Genomic DNA, 18,015 nt, shown 5'->3' on the forward strand with positions numbered 1-18,015 from the left:
TGAGAAAGAGGTGAATTTGACTTTCCTCTGCAAAATTACCGTACATTTAAATATTTAAATATTTAAATATTTAAATAACTGACCTAGGAAACATTTCATGACTTAAGAAGTATTTTCTGAACAATGGAATCTGAATACGACTCTCAATTATAAACACTATCTAATAATTTTATATTACTATAACCAGTTTAAAATTCTTCCAAGCTGAATCACTGATTTAAAAAATGTTATTTTTCACTTTACAACAAGTGAAATATCTTTAGTATTATACAAAAATATCACAAAATCTAAACTTCATCATATCTTTCTCCACTTGATCATAAAATGATAATTTCTTCCCAAGCCATAAGGTCTCAATATAAAAGTTTTAACATTAGTTTCCTAAATCAAGGCCCTATCAATGAACTTACCTTTGGTTTATATGTGAAAGTATACTTTCATTCAATGTCTTACTAAGCAAACAGCTGTGATTTCTCTGTTCATTTGCACATTGATAACTATCTTTATCTTTAATCATAAGTATACAGAAAGTAAGATAATTCACTTATTTAGTCAAACACATTATGTGCAAAAGGGACTGCAAATAAATATTTATTATCTAGGGGCACCTGGGTGGCTCAGTTGGTTGAGTGTCCAACTTTGGCTCAGGTCATGATCTTGCAGTTTGTGAGTTCAAGCCCTGTGTCGGGCTCTGTGCTGACACTCTTGAGTCTGGAGCCTGCTTCAGATTCTGTGTCTCCCTGTCTCCCTGTCTCCCTGTCTCTCTCTCTCTCTCTCTCAAAAATAAATTTTAAAAAACATTAAAAAAAATTTTTAAGTACATATTTATTATCTTTAGTAAATATTCCCAGAATTGGTTAGACAAAAGGCTATCCATTTTTTCAAAAGTAAGCTAATTAACTTCTCAATTGTCACTAAATATATATTTGAATCAGATTTCTTAATTAAAATTTCTATTAAACTGGCCAAAATTATATCCCATTGTGGGTTAAGAAGCATAAAATGATTTATAAATTAATGAACAAAAGGGAGACAATTTGCAAAAGTACCATGAAACATAAACCCTCAGGAGGGAGTAATTTGTATTTGAGACCCTCTTATTCTACACCTTGGCAGCTGTGAGGCAATAGAAAACATATATATTGGTCTCTACCCCTGGTTCCTGGTACAAAGCTCCTAAAACCCTCATAATTTCCTGATAAGAGCACTAGGAACATCTTTTGTTCTAATATTTGGTCTTTGACTACTGTTCCTGATACAGAGTTCCTAAATCTCTTGTCATTTCCTGGGTGACAGCAGTTGTCTTTTGTTCTACTGAAGTGAATCTCAGTGGGCTCCTGGATGGAGGCTGGTCACCAGAAAGACTAAGCCACGATTAGAAGCTTAGAATTTCCAGCCCCACCCCACGTTATCCAGAGAGGGGAGAAGGACTGGAAATGGAGTTAATGATCAACATGCCTACAGGGTAAAGCCTCCACAAAAAGCCCAAAACTGTGGGGTTCAGGGAACTTCCAGATTAGTAAACACGTCCACATACTGGGAGGGTGACACCCTCAACTCCATGGGGACAGAAGTTCCTGTGCTCGAGATCCTCCAATACCTTTTTCTTTGTATCTCTTCATCTGGCTGATCATCTGCATCCTTTATTGTGTCTTTTAATAGACTGGTAAATCTAAATAAGTGTTTCCCCGAATACTGTGAGCTGTTCTAAAAAATAACCAAACCCAAGGGGAAGGAGGTCATGAGAACTTCTAATTTGTAGTGAAGTCAGACAGAAGTTATGGCTAACCTGGGGATTTACTACTTGGAATTGGCATCTGAAAGTGGGAGCAGTCTCATAAAAAAGAGTCCTTAACCTATGAGATTTGATGTGTCTCTAGATGGATAGTTTTCAAAGCTGAGAAAAGCTGTACACCAGCTGGTGTTTAAAGAATTGCCTGGTGTGGGGAATGAAGAACCCACACAACTGGCGAGGGTGGTAACAGTGTCAGGTAAAGGTAGTAAAGGAGAAACACGGGACTTCCCAAAACAGTAAACAACACAATAAATTCTAATATAATTCTAATAACCAATACTCACTACCAATCTCAAGAAAAAGATACTTAGGGGTACCAGGTGGCTCAGTAGGCTGAACGTCAGATTTCAGCTCAGGTCATGATCTTGCCGCTGTTAGCGCAGAGCCTGCTTCAGATCCTCTGTCCCCCTTTCTTCCCCTCCCCACTCTCTCTCAAAAATGAATAAACATTTAGAAAAATAAAAAGATACTTAGAGCCCCAAAATGGCCATAATTAACAGATTTCATAGAGCATTTGAAAAGTAGCACTGTAGGTGGTGAGGCAGTGCAGTTTACTAAAACAGTTTTAAAACTCGTTCTGGCCATGGCCCCTTTTTCCTACCGTACTTCTCTTCCACTCATCTCCCTGTTACTTTTTTTTTAATTTTTTTTTTTTTAATGTTTATTCATTTTTGAGAGACAGAGAGAGACAGAGCATGAGCGGGGAAGGGGCAGAGGGAGGGAGACACAGAATCTGAAGCAGGCTCCAGGCTCTGAGCTGTGAGCACAGAGCTCAACGCAGGGCTTGAACTTACGAACTGTGGCATCATGACCTGAGCCGAAGTCCGACGCTCAACCGACTGAGACACCCAGGTGCCCCTCTCCCTGTTACTTTTAAGAGCTAGATTGGAACCCAGAATCTGCTCTCTATTAATGAGAATAGGAATCCTCACTCTTCTATGTATTAGCTTGGTCAATTGCTAACTTCAGTTTTCTTCCATGTAAAATGGAAATTACTACCTAAATAAAATTATTGTGAGGTTTAAATAAAATAATGTATTTCAATGCTCCTTAGCTTAGTGTCTGGTTGTTAAGTATTAAAGGTGAACTTAAAATAAAATCATAAACATTTAAAAACATAGGCCTTCTCATTACTGTGGAAAAGCAAAAAATAGGACAAAAGATTTAGGTAGAAAAAAACAGGACATTTTTCTAATATAGGAAAACAGGGTGTTTAAAATAATCATCATTATCTCTGGCATTTTCCATTTATATAATCATCATCACCATCTCAACTATGGGCCAAACATTATGCTTGGCACTTTACAGTATCTTATCATTACATTTTTACAACAATTCGTTAAGAAGATATTTACTATCATTTTCCAATAAGGAAACAAAATCCTGACTAGGCTGTAAATTAAATACAGGGAGAGATCTTGTCTGTTTTATTCACAATCATCTACCAGATGGCCTGGGGGGATGGTAGGCACTCAAAAATATGTATTAGACGGATGGGTAGATGAAAAAGGGAAACTCAAAACAGTCACTTGCTGAGATCACACAGTAAATAGTGATATCTGGATTTAAACCTGAGTCTGGCAGACTCCTGAGCCATGCCTTTAGTATGTCTGAATCACAGAAAGCCCTCATTAAATAAATGGATTAATGGAAACGACTAAATAAAATGAGAACATTATATAAAGGTGAAATTCAATGAATCCCATAAAAAGAATTTTAAGTAGTCTCAAAGTTAGAAACTGAATTATAAAAAATTAGCAAATAGTATAGTGAGTAGAACTGAAGAAAGACTTAATGGCTAAAAGAAAACAAGAGGGTAACCTTGGTACCATGAAGTTTAAGGGGCCTAGCAAAGATCCTTCTACATAAATGTGATAGAGTGTGATTCTGGTCTGAGTATATGAAAACCCCAAAGGACGACAGAAACAAGGGGATAACATAATGGACTTGACAATGTAGCTGATATATAGAAATATCATGGAGTTGGGAGGAAGAAACTCCAGTTGCGACCACAGAGATAAGACCATGACCTGTTCTAAGAGTTGGGTGTATTAAGAGAAGTGAAATGAAAACTACCCAGGGAAAAGCATCCATATTAGAAGTAGGCCAAATTTATAAGCTAAGAAAGAATACATTAACCGTTTCTAAGGGGCTGTTTGTTCCTATTTGGGGCAGCTAACCATATACAATAATGTAAAGTTGCAGGAAAAGGCATATATAGAAATGCAAGTAATATAAAGGTATTACCGCCAAGAACATAAAAATCAGCCATTAAAACCATAGCGTCTTTTGGAAAGAATAAAGAACTGAACAGAGGGGGACAGTTTAGGGCAAACACTTTGTAAGGAATCATGAAGGTATGCTGAGACCCTGAACAGTAGCCTGTACCCAGAGTTCTATAAATTAGAGATCACGATTTGATTCCCAAACTATTTTCTTGGGGGAGGAACATCAACAACAAAAGACTCCTAAATTTCCTTGATTCTTCTTCATGTATATTTTACTTAGATGACTAACCTATCATTTTATAAAATTTTAGAAACCTATCCAAATCCAAGGTAAGTCCCTATTTTTCTTCACTCTAGAGAGACTAAAATTTCCCAGTAATAGTTGATTGCTCTGGTCCGTTAAAACAAAACAATAATAAGTCAGCAAAATTTTAGAACATCTTACCACTGACAAAAACATCCAACAAAATAAACTATTCCCAGAAAAGCCTGAAAGGAGACAAAGCTGACATATTCTGCTGCCTATTGATTTGCTTATATTTTGAAACACTTACCTAAGCAGTTTATGGCCATTTGTTGTGGCAACTTCAGCAAGGCTTGTTAGAATCTTCAGGTACTGGCTTTCACTTTGCTGAGACAAATGTTCCAGAACTTGTCGTAACTAAATTTTTTACAAATAAAAAAATGTGATTACACAATAATCCATTAAACTTTATCAAGAAAGTAAGTACCTATTAGTTTAAAAAGTATCCCAAAGCCATTTAGTTTAAATCAACTCCTTTACAGTTATTTTGCCTTACAAAACTAATACAGAGATAAGATGACAAAAAATCTTTTCAAAATTACCCAGTAAAAAAGCAATAGAAAATATAAACAGAAATCACCAAGTTCATTTACAGAAACTTAATTCCAAACTTCTAAAATATAAGAGAAATTCAAACTCTGCAATTGTTCAACGAGTAAAACTATTACAAATAAACTCAATAAACTAGTGATTACTAATGATACTATGATATTCCTCCTTAGATTACTTTCCCCTACCTCTGGGGAAAATTCTAATTATTTTAAGCAAAAACCAAAGACCCAGAGGACAGAAGATTCACAAGGCTAAATATCAGCACAAAGTTTATTAGTGTATAATTCATACTTTCCTATAATGCAGACAATTTGAATTATTAAAATACTTGTAATAATAAAACTACCAAGCACATTCTAAAATGCCATATATGATAAGCATGAATAAGGCTTATTCTTTTACAAGCTATTAGCACAATTACATCACCATGTTTTCTCGGAGATCTTCATTCTGTGTCATTTGAATAATTGTCTGGAAAAGCCTAGGGTGATACTGAATTAATACTTCACAAGTCTCTCCATAGCCACCCTAAAAAAAAAAAATAGATTTAAACTTATCTAGATTTTAAAAAAGTTCCTAAAGGAAAACTGGTTTCCTCTACATACCAGTCTGACACTGTATGTTTAGGTTTCCACACCAAGAATTTCCCAACTGTCTGTGGACACCAACTGAACGTCATACAACTTAATTCAATCCAAACACAAACTAGCCAGAGTGAGCACGGGCTCCATGGGTTCGGAGCTCAGTCTCATAAGAGCGCCCCCTCCTTTAGAAGCCATTCACAAGTTCAGGCCACCTATACTTCTGACTAAACCAGCTAGAAGTCAGGATTTCTCACAAACACCTCCTCAGGTTTGATAATCTGCTATTCGCTGTTTGATAACAGCTCACAGAATTCAGGGAGACACCTTATTTAACATTACCCGTTTATTATAAAGGATACAACCCAGCAACAGCCAAATGGAAGAGATGCATAGGGTAAGGTATGTGGGAAGGGGCACAGAGGTTCCACACGCTCTCCGGGCATGCCACCATCCCACAACTTTGATGTGTTTGCCAACCTGCATACTCCCTGAGAACCCCACTGTTTATATGGTTTTTATGGAAGTTCCATTACATAGGCAGGATATTGGTCATTGATGACTGAACTCAATCTCCACTCCCTCTCACCTCACAGGGAATGGACACTGCCCTATAGTCACATGGTTGGTTCCCTTGGCAACCAGCCCCCATGCTGAAGCTTTCAGAGGCTTTTAGCCACCAGCCATCTCATTCACCTACAAAAAGACATTCTTATCACCCTGGAGATTCTAGGAGCCTTAGAAGCTCTTGTGTCAGGAACTGAGATGAAGGCCAATATATATTTCTTATAATGCCATAGTTCCTATTTAAGGATCATATTCTTTTAAAAAAAAAAAAAGCTAAAATAAAATAGAATAAAATCAGAACAAAACAGAATAAAAATCTTTCTCATTTCAGGAAAGTGGTTTTACCAACCTCAGTTTCTATTATAAAATAAAAGGCTAAGAATATACACTAACAGCATACCTGTACACATAAATCCAGAGGCGTTACTCCATTTTTATCTGACAGATATTTGGCTCCTCGTAACAGGAGAATCTGTGCTGTGTCTCTCTGACCGTGACTGTATAGAAAAAGCCATGTTAAAAAAGTAATCTTTTTAATTTAGTCTTTTTCTATGAATTATAAACAGTTAATATGAATCAACAGAGGATTAACAAGGTTTTGGGGGGTTAGAATTTTTTTAACTTTATTTATTTTGAGAGAGACAAAGACAGTGCAAGTGGGGGAGAGGGAGAGAATGGGTGGGGAGAGAGAGAATCCCAAGTAGTCTCCATGCTGTCAGCACAGAACCCAATGCAGGGCTCAAACCCACGAAGCCTGAGCAGAAACCAAGAGTTGCTTAACCGACTGAGCCACCCAGGAGCTCTGAAGACTAATAATTTTTTTTTAACTATTTATTTTTAAATTTACATCCAAGTTAGTTAGCATATAGTGCAACAATGATTTCAGAAGTAGATGCCTTAATGCACTTCACCCACTTAGCCCATTCTCCCTCCCACAATCCCTCCAGCAACCCTGTTTGTTCTCTATATTTAAGAGTCTCTTATGTTTTGTCCCCCTGCCTGTTTTTGTATTATTTTTGCTTCCCTTCCCTTATGTTCATCTGTTTTGTATCTTAAAGTACTCATATGAGTGAAATCATATGATACTTGTCTTTCTCTGACTAATTTTGCTTAGCATAATACCCTCTAGTTCCATCCACATAGTTGCAAATGGCAAGATTTCATTCTTTTTGATTGCCGAGTAATACTTCATTGTGCGTGTGTGTATTTGTGTGTATACCACATCTTCTTTATCCATTCATCCACTGACGAACATATGGGCTCTTTCCATAGTTTGGCTATACACTGAAAACTATAGAAAGCTTATGAAAGAAATTGAAGAAGATAAAAAAAAAAAAAACCAGAAAAATACTCCATGCTCCTAGATAGGAAGAACAAATATTGTTAAAATGTCAATACTACCCAAAGCAATCTCCATATTCAATGCAATACCTATCAAAATAACACCAGCATTCTTCACAGAGCTAGAACAATCCTCAAGTTTGTATGGAACCAGAAAAGACCCCGAATAGCCAAAGCAATCTTGAAAAAGAAAACCAAAGCTGGAGGCATCACAATCCAGACTTCAAGCTACACTACAAGACTGTAATCATCAAGAAAGTATGGTACTGGCATAAAAACAGACACTCAGATCAATGGAACAGAACAGAGAACCCAGAAGTGGACCTACAAACATATGGCCAACTAATCTTTGACAAAGCAGGAAAGAATATCCAATGGAATAAAGACAGTCTCTTCAGCAAATGGTGCTAGGAAAACTGGACAGCGACATGCAGAAAAATGAACCTGCACCACTTTCTTACACCATACACAAAAATAAACTCAACATGGATGAAAGACCTAAATGTAAGACAGGAAGCCATCAAAATCCTCCAGGAGAAAGCAGGCAAAACCTCTTCGACCTTGGCCGCAGCAACTTCTTACTCAATACATCTCTGGAGGCAAGGGAAACAAAAGCAAAAATGATCTATTGGGACCACATCAAAATAAAAAGCTTCTTCTGCACAGTGAAGGAAACAATCAGAAAAACTAAAACGCAACTGACAGAACGGGAGAAGATATTTGCAAACGACATATCTGATAAAGAGTTAGCATCCAAAATCTATCAAGAACTTATGAAACTCAACACCCAAAAAGCAAATAATCCAGTGAAGAAATGGGCAAAAGACATGAATAGACACTTCTCCAAAGAAGACATCCAGATGTCAACTGACTCATGAAAAGATGTTCAGCATCACTCATCATCAGGGAAATACAAATCAAAACCACAATGAGGTACCACCTCACACCTGCCAGAATGGCTAACAACTCAGGCAACAACAGATGTTGGTGAGGATGAGGAGAAAGAGGATCTCTTTTGCACTGCTGGTAGGAATGCAAACTGGTGCAGCCACACTGGAAAACAGTATGGAGCCTGCTTCAAATTCCGTGTGTATGTGTGTGTGTGTGTGTGTGTGTGTGTGTGTGTGTGTCTCTCTCTCTCTCTCTCTCTCTTTCTCTCTCTCTGCCCCACCCCTGCTCACACTCTTTCCCTCTCTCTCTCAAAAATAATAAATAAACATTAAAAAAAATTTTTTTAATGGAGAGGATGATCTGAATTACATCCTCAACAACCTGGAAAACTTCTCCCAATGTTAAAACATACTTTTACTATATAGGTAAGAAACTGACCTATTAAATCTTAGAATTGAACTTAGGACACATTATCTACAATAAATCATAATATTCTGGGATAAACACCTGCTACTCAGGCTTATGTTGCTTTGTTTTCTTCCAAACAATTCCCTTTGCAACTCTAACCTTCTTCCTACCACACCAAGTTTCTAGACTTCTTACCTCCAAAAAACCTTCAATATTCAAAACAAGTACATTCTATAGCACTTTAATACTTTGTAAAAAATAAAATAAAAATAAAATAAAATGGAAAGAAGGCAAAAATACAGATATCAACATAAGAGAATGGGGGAGGGGTGTGGTGGTGGTAGGGATTAATTAGCCAAAAATACTATCTAGCGCTCAACCTTCATTTATCAACCCACTCAGTTTGGCTTTTGTTGACAGCTATTCAATTTGACCTAAAATGAACAGTGCTCTTATCCACATGCTCATTCTCTCTAATTGTTCTCTTTTCTAGTAGGAGTAAAATCAGTAACCACAACTCTTTCAGCTAGGAGGAAGCTACTTTGGGGACAGCAACCACTAGACTCTAAGTCTCATTATTCAAAGAGCTAATCTGATCCTAGATACTAGGCAATAAAAAAATAAATTTACAATCCAGGAACACTAAAGTTTAAAGCTAATTTTAAGAAATTCCCAAGGAACTCATATAGTTTGGAAGAGTATCTGATCAAAGATTTTTATTTTGTAGATGGTAAGAACTATTAACTCAACCATAGGTGAAACTAGAACTTAGATCCCTGGTGTCTATACCAGTACTCTTTCTACAGTACCATTATACTTATAAAGGTATGTCATTTCCCAAAGAGAAAGGACACACAGCCTCAGAAAGTTTAAAAAAAAAAAAAAAAAAAAGCCTACTCACTCTTTTTCACAGAATGACACTGCATTATTTGTAACCAAATGGAATTAAACAACTAAAAATATTTAAATTTTAAATCTTAAAAATTTAATAGATTCCTAATATGAATCTAATAGTAGACATTATAGGTATACCACTCTCTTGATACTCTATTGTAATACTGATTATCTTGCTTAATGCAAGTATCAAGATGCCAAAACTGACCTAAGAGCAGTATCTAATTTATACCAGAAAACCAAGAAACCAAGTAAATCTGCAATCTCTCCAAAGGCAAAAGTAGTTATACTATTGTACATCAAGAAAAGTCTTCATCAAGCATCATTTGTCATTGAGCTGGGAGTGCTGGTCAACACAGAAATACTATAGCTAATATCAAATACTTTACAATTATTACTGTTGTATTCTTTATAATACCTAAAAAGGAAAGCTAAGTGAAAAGAAACTAACTTGAGCTTAACTTATTTAGGGAAGACAGTGATATCTTTGCTAAAACCCTTGTTTCTGAGAAACTCAGATGTGCAAAGCTGATCTGTTCAACTTTAATGACATTTCTTCTACAGATATTTAATATCCACATATCCAATCTTTCCAATTAAACTGTAAACTTGACAACATATTTGTTCCATAACACAGAGCATGATAGTTGGCTTATAACATGCACTCAATACATTTGTTGAATTATATTATAGTTTTTAACTTCAAGTACCATTCATTTGACAAATAAGCATTAAATAAGGTAGTTTATCATAGAAAATAACATAAAAAAGACCGGAATCATAACTGATTTAGGATCTACTAGGTGACAAGCATGATGCTCAGTTCTTTGTACAAAGTCTGACTTAATCTTGACACTGTTATAAAATAAGTATTCGTTCTATTTTTCAGTTGAGAAAACCATTAAGTTGCTCAAGATCAACAATTACATAACAGAGGAGAATCTGAATCAAGATCAGTTTGATTCCAAATCCTTCATCTATATCACACTATTCCACCAAGATGAATAAACATAGAGTTTTACCTCAAAGAGTAAACAATTCAATACTCAAGAGAATAATGTATAAGGTGCAAGGGGATTTATGTTATGAGAAAAATACGATGGAGATCACACACTATGAACAGAAGAGATCACCATCTACAAATGGAACACGGTTGAATATACATGGTTTTTAAAAAGTCTCCAAGGGGCGCCTGGGTGGCTCAGTCGGTTAAGCGTCCGGCTTCAACTCAGGTCATGATCTCACGGTCCGTGAGTTCGAGCCCCGCGTCGGGCTCTGGGCTGATGGCTCAGAGCCTGGAGCCTGCTTCCGATTCTGTGTCTCCCTCTCTCTCTGCCCCTCCCCCGTTCATGCTCTGTCTCTCTCTGTCTCGAAAATAAATAAACATTAAAAAAATTAAAAAAAAAAAAAGTCTCCAAATGATCAGTTATTTACCATATGTAGCAAAATGGATATTAGCATGAAGGAAAAAAGTACCATTACGACATTTTTACAAAACTGGAGTTATTTCTAAAACCACATTAAAATCTCACCCACGATCAAGTGATGTTTCATTTCAAAATTAAATTAAAAGAAAAAAACATGAGCTAAGTAATATACAAAATCTGCATAACCCAATTAGGATATCAACTGCCTCACCTGTAATATTATAAGACATTAAGATTAACCTGTAACAGACTGCTCAGAGTATTGCATAAAAGATTTTTCAGTTCAAATAACTGCAAAACTTGGCCCAATGAATAATTTTTCTTTGCCATTCTACTACTTTTTTTTTTGATGTTTGTTTTTGAGAGCCAGAGAGAGACAGAGCACAAGTGGGGGAGGGGCAGAGAGAGAGAGAGAGAGAGAGAGAGAGAGAGAGAGAGAGAGGGTGAGAGAGTCAGACAGACAGAATCCAAAGCAGGCTCCAGGCTCTGAGCTGTCAGCACAGAGCCAGATGCAGCGCTGGATGGAACTCACGAATTGCAAGGGCAAGACCTGAGCCCAAGTTGGACGCTTAACTGACTGAGCCACCCAGGCGCCCCTCAACCACTTTTTTAATATTGATTGAGATCATTCTCCCTTCAAGGAAATGCCAATGCATTTTCTGGAAACCAGGAAGTTGGCAAAGATTTAATAAGAATGGTATAGTACTTCTAAAGCACTTCGAACTGATTTTTTAAGCACTTTGAGTCTCCGAATTTAGGCTCTTTTCAAGCAATATGATCAGAAAACTTGGCTAAAGTGCATCTAGTACATATACTGCAGTATTTTTTGGAACTGCTAATAAAACAAAGAGACTACATTTTCCAATGGTCCTTTTCTTTTCTAAAAATTTACAATTTTCAGTCTTTGGGCTGTTTTATATGGCTTTGACTGTGAATTCCACTAACTGAAAGGAGATGCTTGGCAGTAGCTACAAATCTATGTTCAGAATCATACCTAAGTGCAAATCCTCTGCTGGATGCTTTACATAAGCCATCTCATTTAATTCTCATTACAGTCCCACAAGCCAGATAGCAGCATTTCTATTTCACAAAGAAACAGAAGTTTCAGAGGTCAAGAAATTTCATGAAAGTTGCATAGCTTTGGGGCTGAGATTTGCAACCTGCCTCCCAAGGCTCTTTCTACTATATATCTCAATATCTTTTGAATTTAATTCAAAACAAAAAAAAATTTTTCAGTAGTTGATTCTTAAATAAGACATATGATGATATATCTAGTAATACCTCTCAACCAATAAAAACTTAATTTAAGTTTAGCTTTTTAAAGATCTACAATTTGTCTATAGGGCCAACTTGTTCTATTCCCCCACATTCCTTTCCCTTTTCATTTAATCAGAGACAATACACTGGGAATAATACGTTGAATGTATACCTATATCTAGATATCACAAATAGAATTAAAAGTCTGCCTGCAAATGAACCATGTTCCATATCTATCATCCTGCTACAATGATAAATTTATTTTCTAGTTTCGATTTCAATCAGACTTGCTTAACTATCTCTGTTCAAAGAGATCCAGTATTTGCTAGATTAAAAGTTAATGATGGGCATATAATACTAACAGAAAGTACTTCTAAAATATTCTTTTACCATACTTTTAAGTTCAGACTAACTATAAGAATATCCAAGCTCTATACAACCCTAATATACCTATATTTAACTATTATACAGGGCATTATTTTACATAAGATATTTTTCAAACATGTAATTACAGCAAATCATTCATTCAAAAAACACTTACTAAGCATCTAAATGCAAAACACTGTACTACACATTGAATATAAAGCAGTGAATAAAATAAAATTCTCACTTTCATTGAGCTTCCAGTCCAGTAGGAGAGACATGCCATAAACAAAGTAAATAAATAATTACAAAATACAAAGTGGTATAAAAGAAAGGATTGTGATGCTGTGAAAGAAAATTTGGGGAGAGGCCTACTTAGACTGGTCAGGAATTGCCTTCCTAAAATGTAACAGTTAAGCTGTGACATAAAGAGTCAGCCACATAAGAAGCCTAGAGAAGAGCATTTGAGGTAAAACAAACAGCATGCAGAAAGCTTACTAGAAAGAGTCCCTTGCATTTGGTAAACTCAAAGAGAACCAATGTGGCAAAAGCACATTGGTCAGACCATGCAGGTCTCATAGGCAAAGGCAGAGTATGCAACAGACAGAGGCACTGAAAAAGTTTTAATACAGGGTTTAAACACAGAATGACAAAAGTCGATTCATTTTCTTAAAAGATCATTTTGGCTGCTGAGAAACGGACAGATGGGAGGGAAACAATAGAGAAAGGGAGACCAGTTAAGAGATGGCTACAGGGCTCTAGATGAGAGGTAACAACATTAACTAAGGTCACTTCTGTGAGCTGGAAAGAAGTTAAGTGATTCAGAATATATTCTGAAGGTGAAATTTACAGAACTTACTAATAAATTCCAAGTTGAGGGTGAGAGAGAGACAGACAGAAATACAAAATCATCATCTAGTTTCTGGTTTAAACAACTAGAAGGATAAGGGTTCCAATAACTGAGATGAGAAAAGGTGGATGAAAGGTTTGAAAAGGAAAATCTAAGGCTCTAGTTTGGACATTCTGACATCTGAGATTCTACAAGACTTGCAAGCGATGATGTAAATCAGGCAGGTAGCCATTCAAATCTGAAGCTTCAAAGAAAGAACTGATCTAGAGATAACTCCTGAAGATAGGATATGATTTCAGGAAACCAAACAATGACATTATTCATAAATTCAGGACACTACAGAAGGAATTGGCTTCCTAGCCAAGCAACCAAATCATAAGTAAATTGTAAGAAAATGGCTGGATTCAGACAAGATATAAAAGTCTAGAGATCCAAAAGTCCTTGTATTCTAATTCAAGGTTGTTCAATGATGATTTGAACCAGTGTAATCACAGTAACATTAGAGACCCCAAAGACAAGCTAAACAAGAACAAAAGCAGGTCTTTTAGTCTAAAATAAACCTCCAATGAAATGATATACAACAGAAAGAAGGATAACAAAAGAGGAACCTTCTGGAGACCTTTATATCTGAATTTAAGAGCCTAAATAAGTAACACAATTCATATAATCCAAACCAAAGACAAGAAATACTAGTATACTGTAAACTGCTTCTAATTGTAAACTACATTTACGTAACATTATGTATATATGTGGGGGGGGGGGGGTTATGGAGTGGAATATATGTATAACTTTTATATTGTTAGCTCCTTAAGGACTGAGGCTTATTACTGTATCACTAATGCCTATAATATATGGCACACAGTGAGTGGCTAAGTCAATGTTTTCTCATTACATGAATGAACCAACAATCAAAATGTATGCTCCAAGAAAATGAACAAAGACAGAAGTGCAAAAATAACTTAATGCATAACTTAATACCTAACAAGACAAATTCAAAGATTTTTTTAAAAGTTACAAATCCAAGGGGCATCTGGGTGGCTCAGTCAGTTAAGCATCCAAGTTTGGCTCAGGTCATGATCTCACAGTCCGTGAGTTCAAACCCCACATCGGGCTCTGTGCTGACAGCTCAGAGCCTGGAGCCTGCTTCAGATTCTGTGTCTCCTTCTCTCTCTGCCCTTTCCCTGCTCACATTCTGCCTCTGTCTTTCTCTCTCAAAAATAAAGAAACACTAAAAACATTTAAAAAAATATATTTGCAAAAGTTACAAATCCAAAGAAAACAAAGACACGGCTCTGGTCCAAGACATACTTTAATAGCTTATGCTTAGTACTTAATAAGGCAAACTTTGGAAATCACTGGGTTTTAAACATGTCTTTTTTCATTACCTACTAAGTAATTAGTTTAAAATTTAAATAATCAAGTAAATCAAAAGCTCCCACCTATAACATATAAAAACACTGCAATACAATAGAAAAACTTTTCCTTACACAGTTAAGGGAGTGCAGTATTTGTGGGAAAACAAGAGAGGTTTAGAAAGTGTACAGAAATGCCTGTGTTTGGAAACATAACAGATACACAACATTCTTTAATGCATCTGAAAATATAAAATATCATACCTGCAGGCGAAGTACAATGGAGTGGCTCCAGATACATTTGGCCTGTTAATATCAGCACCACTGTCTAGCAAGCACTGCACTGTCTGAGGGGGAAAAGAACAATTAAAAGTAAATACAGAGAAAGACACAATTATCACAGTTTAAATAGATATAAGGAATTCTCTTGCCCCAACGTGAAATTTTAAAGCAGAACAAGTAGGAACATGACAATTACGATGGCTGAACAGCTTCTACTTTTTGGTTAGCTCTCCTGAGACTCTCAGGCACTAAACAATATATGTGGAATTATAATGTAACATAACTTGTGTTAACCTGGGAAGGCTCTAGAAAATCACTGACACATGGAGTTATCAAGGACTTGAAAAATGGCTACAACAACTGAGAAACTGAAATTTTATTTTACTATAATTAACAAGTTTAAATAGCCACATATGGCTAGCAAATTGGACAGCACTGCTCTAGATATTTGAAATCAAACACCAGAATTTCTTGGGGTGCCTGGGTGGCTCAGCCGATTAAGCATCTGACTCTTGGTTTCGATTCAGGTCATGATCTCACAGTTTTGTGAGTTCAAACCCACATCAGGCTCCGTGCTGGCAGTGCACAGCCTGCTTGAGATTCTTTGTCTCCCTTGCTCTCTGCCCCTCCCTCGCTCACTCTGTCTCTCTCTAAACTAAATAAATAAACTTAAAAAAAAAAAAAAAAACTACAGAATTTCTTGCCTCTAGAAGCCAAAAATAAGTACCAGAGCTATACCTTTCTTAAAATCAAGCATAGTTATTAAACATAAATATTAAAGTACAAAATGTTAAAAAACTACAAAGTCCTTTTGCTATTAACAGTAACCAATACTGACTCAGTTTCTTTGATAGTCTCATTCATCCATACTCTGTCTCCTAAGCTCTACTTCTGCAATCATCTTAGTCAAACTAAGAAAATCAAGTTAATATAAAATCTTAAAAATACATATCAGTAATTAGAGAGAGAACGAGGCTCGCCTGAAACCCTTAAAAAAAAAAAAAAAGAATTTCTTCTGGTTTATTCCTTTAATCCTCATTTGAGTTTCTCCTGCAAAAAGGAAGAAAACATGTAAAAATCCAAAAGTTTTTGGAATTACACTGTTTAGTATTACTTTTGGATTGAACACACATGTTCATTTTTGCTGCTCTAAAACCTAGCACAAGGTTAGCAAAATAATAAGACTATAAACCCACAAGGAAGAACAGGAAAGAACACAACAGCATACTAGGTAAGTCAGTAAGTTCTGGGAAAATGGCAAGCAAGTGGAGGAAAAGTAGCTGACTTAGCAGATCAAAGACAGCTGAAGTCAAAGTGCCTACAAATGTGGATTTCAACAAACCACCAAATTCTCACTACAGAACACAGAAAATACAGGAATTGGAAGTACCAAGTACCTTGGATGATGGGGATAGTTACAAAAAGTTCTAAATAGGAAGAGCAGTTGAAAGCCTTAAAAGAAAATAATTGGTGGGGTGCCTGGGTGGCTCAGTGGGTTAGGCATCCAACTTGGTTTTGGCTCAGGTTGTGATTTCATAGGTTGTGAGTTGAAGCCCCACAATGGGCTCCAAGCTGACAGCACACAGCCTGCTTGGGATTCTCTCTCTCTCTCTCTCTCTCTCTCTCTCTCTCTCTCTCTCCCCCTCTCTGCCCCTCCTCCATTCATGTTCTTTCTCTTTCTCTCTCTCTCAAAATAAATAAACTTTAAAAAATAGTAATAATAAAAAACAGTTGAACTTTACCCCAGGACCTTTCCTCCCCATGCCGTAGAGTTAGACACTATCCCTCCCTGTACTATCTCAAAGTAGGAAGGTTTATTCTCTGGGCAAAGTAAAATGGGAGGCTCTAGACTGCAGGCAGGATATACAGGTAAAGCAGAGATAAGGAGCCATGATGAAAACAATTCAGTGAAAACCTCCAACCCCCATATTCCAGTAGGCTCCCAAAAATCCAGTAGCCAGGCTTAAAACCTCAAAGGGCAGAGATTGAAAGTTTCCTCTCTAAAGACTGGCACCACTACAAATAAGGCATTACAGAGTGTCTATGAAATATCTCAGTTGTCCCCTAGGGAACATTCAGAAATGCTGAGAGACTTTTTTTTTTTTTTTTTTTTTTTTAATGACTGGAGAAGAAAGAGTACAAATGGCAGCTAGTAGGTAGAGGTCAGGGATATGTCTAAACGTCCTAAATCTACAGACAGCCTCCATAACAAAGAAAGTTCAGGCCCCAAATAACAATAGCGGCAAAACTGAGAAACCATAGCATACCGTGAGGCCAGCCAACAAAACGCAGCCCATGTATACAATGCTTCCAGCCAATATTTTAGTGCCTCACGGCTATACACAAATGGATAGACAATATTTAAGAGACAATTAACCTGATGGCTAACTAAAAGTAGGTCTCTAGCTTGAAAAACAAAAATTAAAACAAACAGAAATAGGAAGTCAAAAATATAAAGATAATACAGGGAACCAAAGAAAAAATAAAAATCAGATAAGATTACCCTCAAACAGAAAGGATATTATATCCATAGGATAAAACAAGATGCTGAAAAAAAATATTCAGAGAATAAGAAATCAAAAATATGATGGAAGAAGCAAAAATTCAATAGAAGTTAAATAGTTTTTTTAAAGTGTATTGTTATTTATTTATTTAAGTAATCTCTACACTCACTGTGGGGCTCAAATTCACAACCCCTCCTCCCCCCCACCCTCGAGATCAAGAGTTACAGGCTCATCTGACAGAGCCAGCCAGGCGCCCTATGAATTCAAGAGAAGTTCAGAAAGACAATGTTGAAAAACTCTACAAGAAAGAAAGTAAAACAAAAAGACAAAGAAAATGGGAAGAATGGGAAATTGGTAGATCAATCCAGGGAGACACTGTGAAAATCCAGAATAAAGACAATGAGGAACCAAAAGGAAGT

At 36.4% G+C, this 18,015-nt stretch overlaps 1 protein-coding gene across 10 annotated transcripts in view; it reads right to left on the minus strand.

Annotated features, from left to right (window-relative positions):
- Positions 1-18,015, minus strand: part of HACE1 (HECT domain and ankyrin repeat containing E3 ubiquitin protein ligase 1) — a 120,970-nt gene that overhangs the window by 68,287 nt on the left and 34,668 nt on the right. For 9 of the 10 annotated variants that reach the window (XM_042939458.1, XM_042939457.1, XM_042939452.1 and 6 more), the window contains 4 exons: positions 15,075-15,157; positions 6,428-6,524; positions 5,306-5,407; positions 4,578-4,684 (listed from right to left, as the gene is read on the minus strand). In XM_042939458.1, coding sequence (XP_042795392.1) covers positions 4,578-4,684; positions 5,306-5,407; positions 6,428-6,524; positions 15,075-15,157 — 389 coding nt within the window. The remainder of the gene's footprint in view (positions 1-4,577; positions 4,685-5,305; positions 5,408-6,427; positions 6,525-15,074; positions 15,158-18,015) is intronic. The other variant, XM_042939459.1, reaches the window with a different exon arrangement.

Source organism: Panthera leo, chromosome B2 (genome assembly GCF_018350215.1).
Source record: "Panthera leo isolate Ple1 chromosome B2, P.leo_Ple1_pat1.1, whole genome shotgun sequence".
Lineage (NCBI taxonomy): Eukaryota > Metazoa > Chordata > Mammalia > Carnivora > Felidae > Panthera > Panthera leo.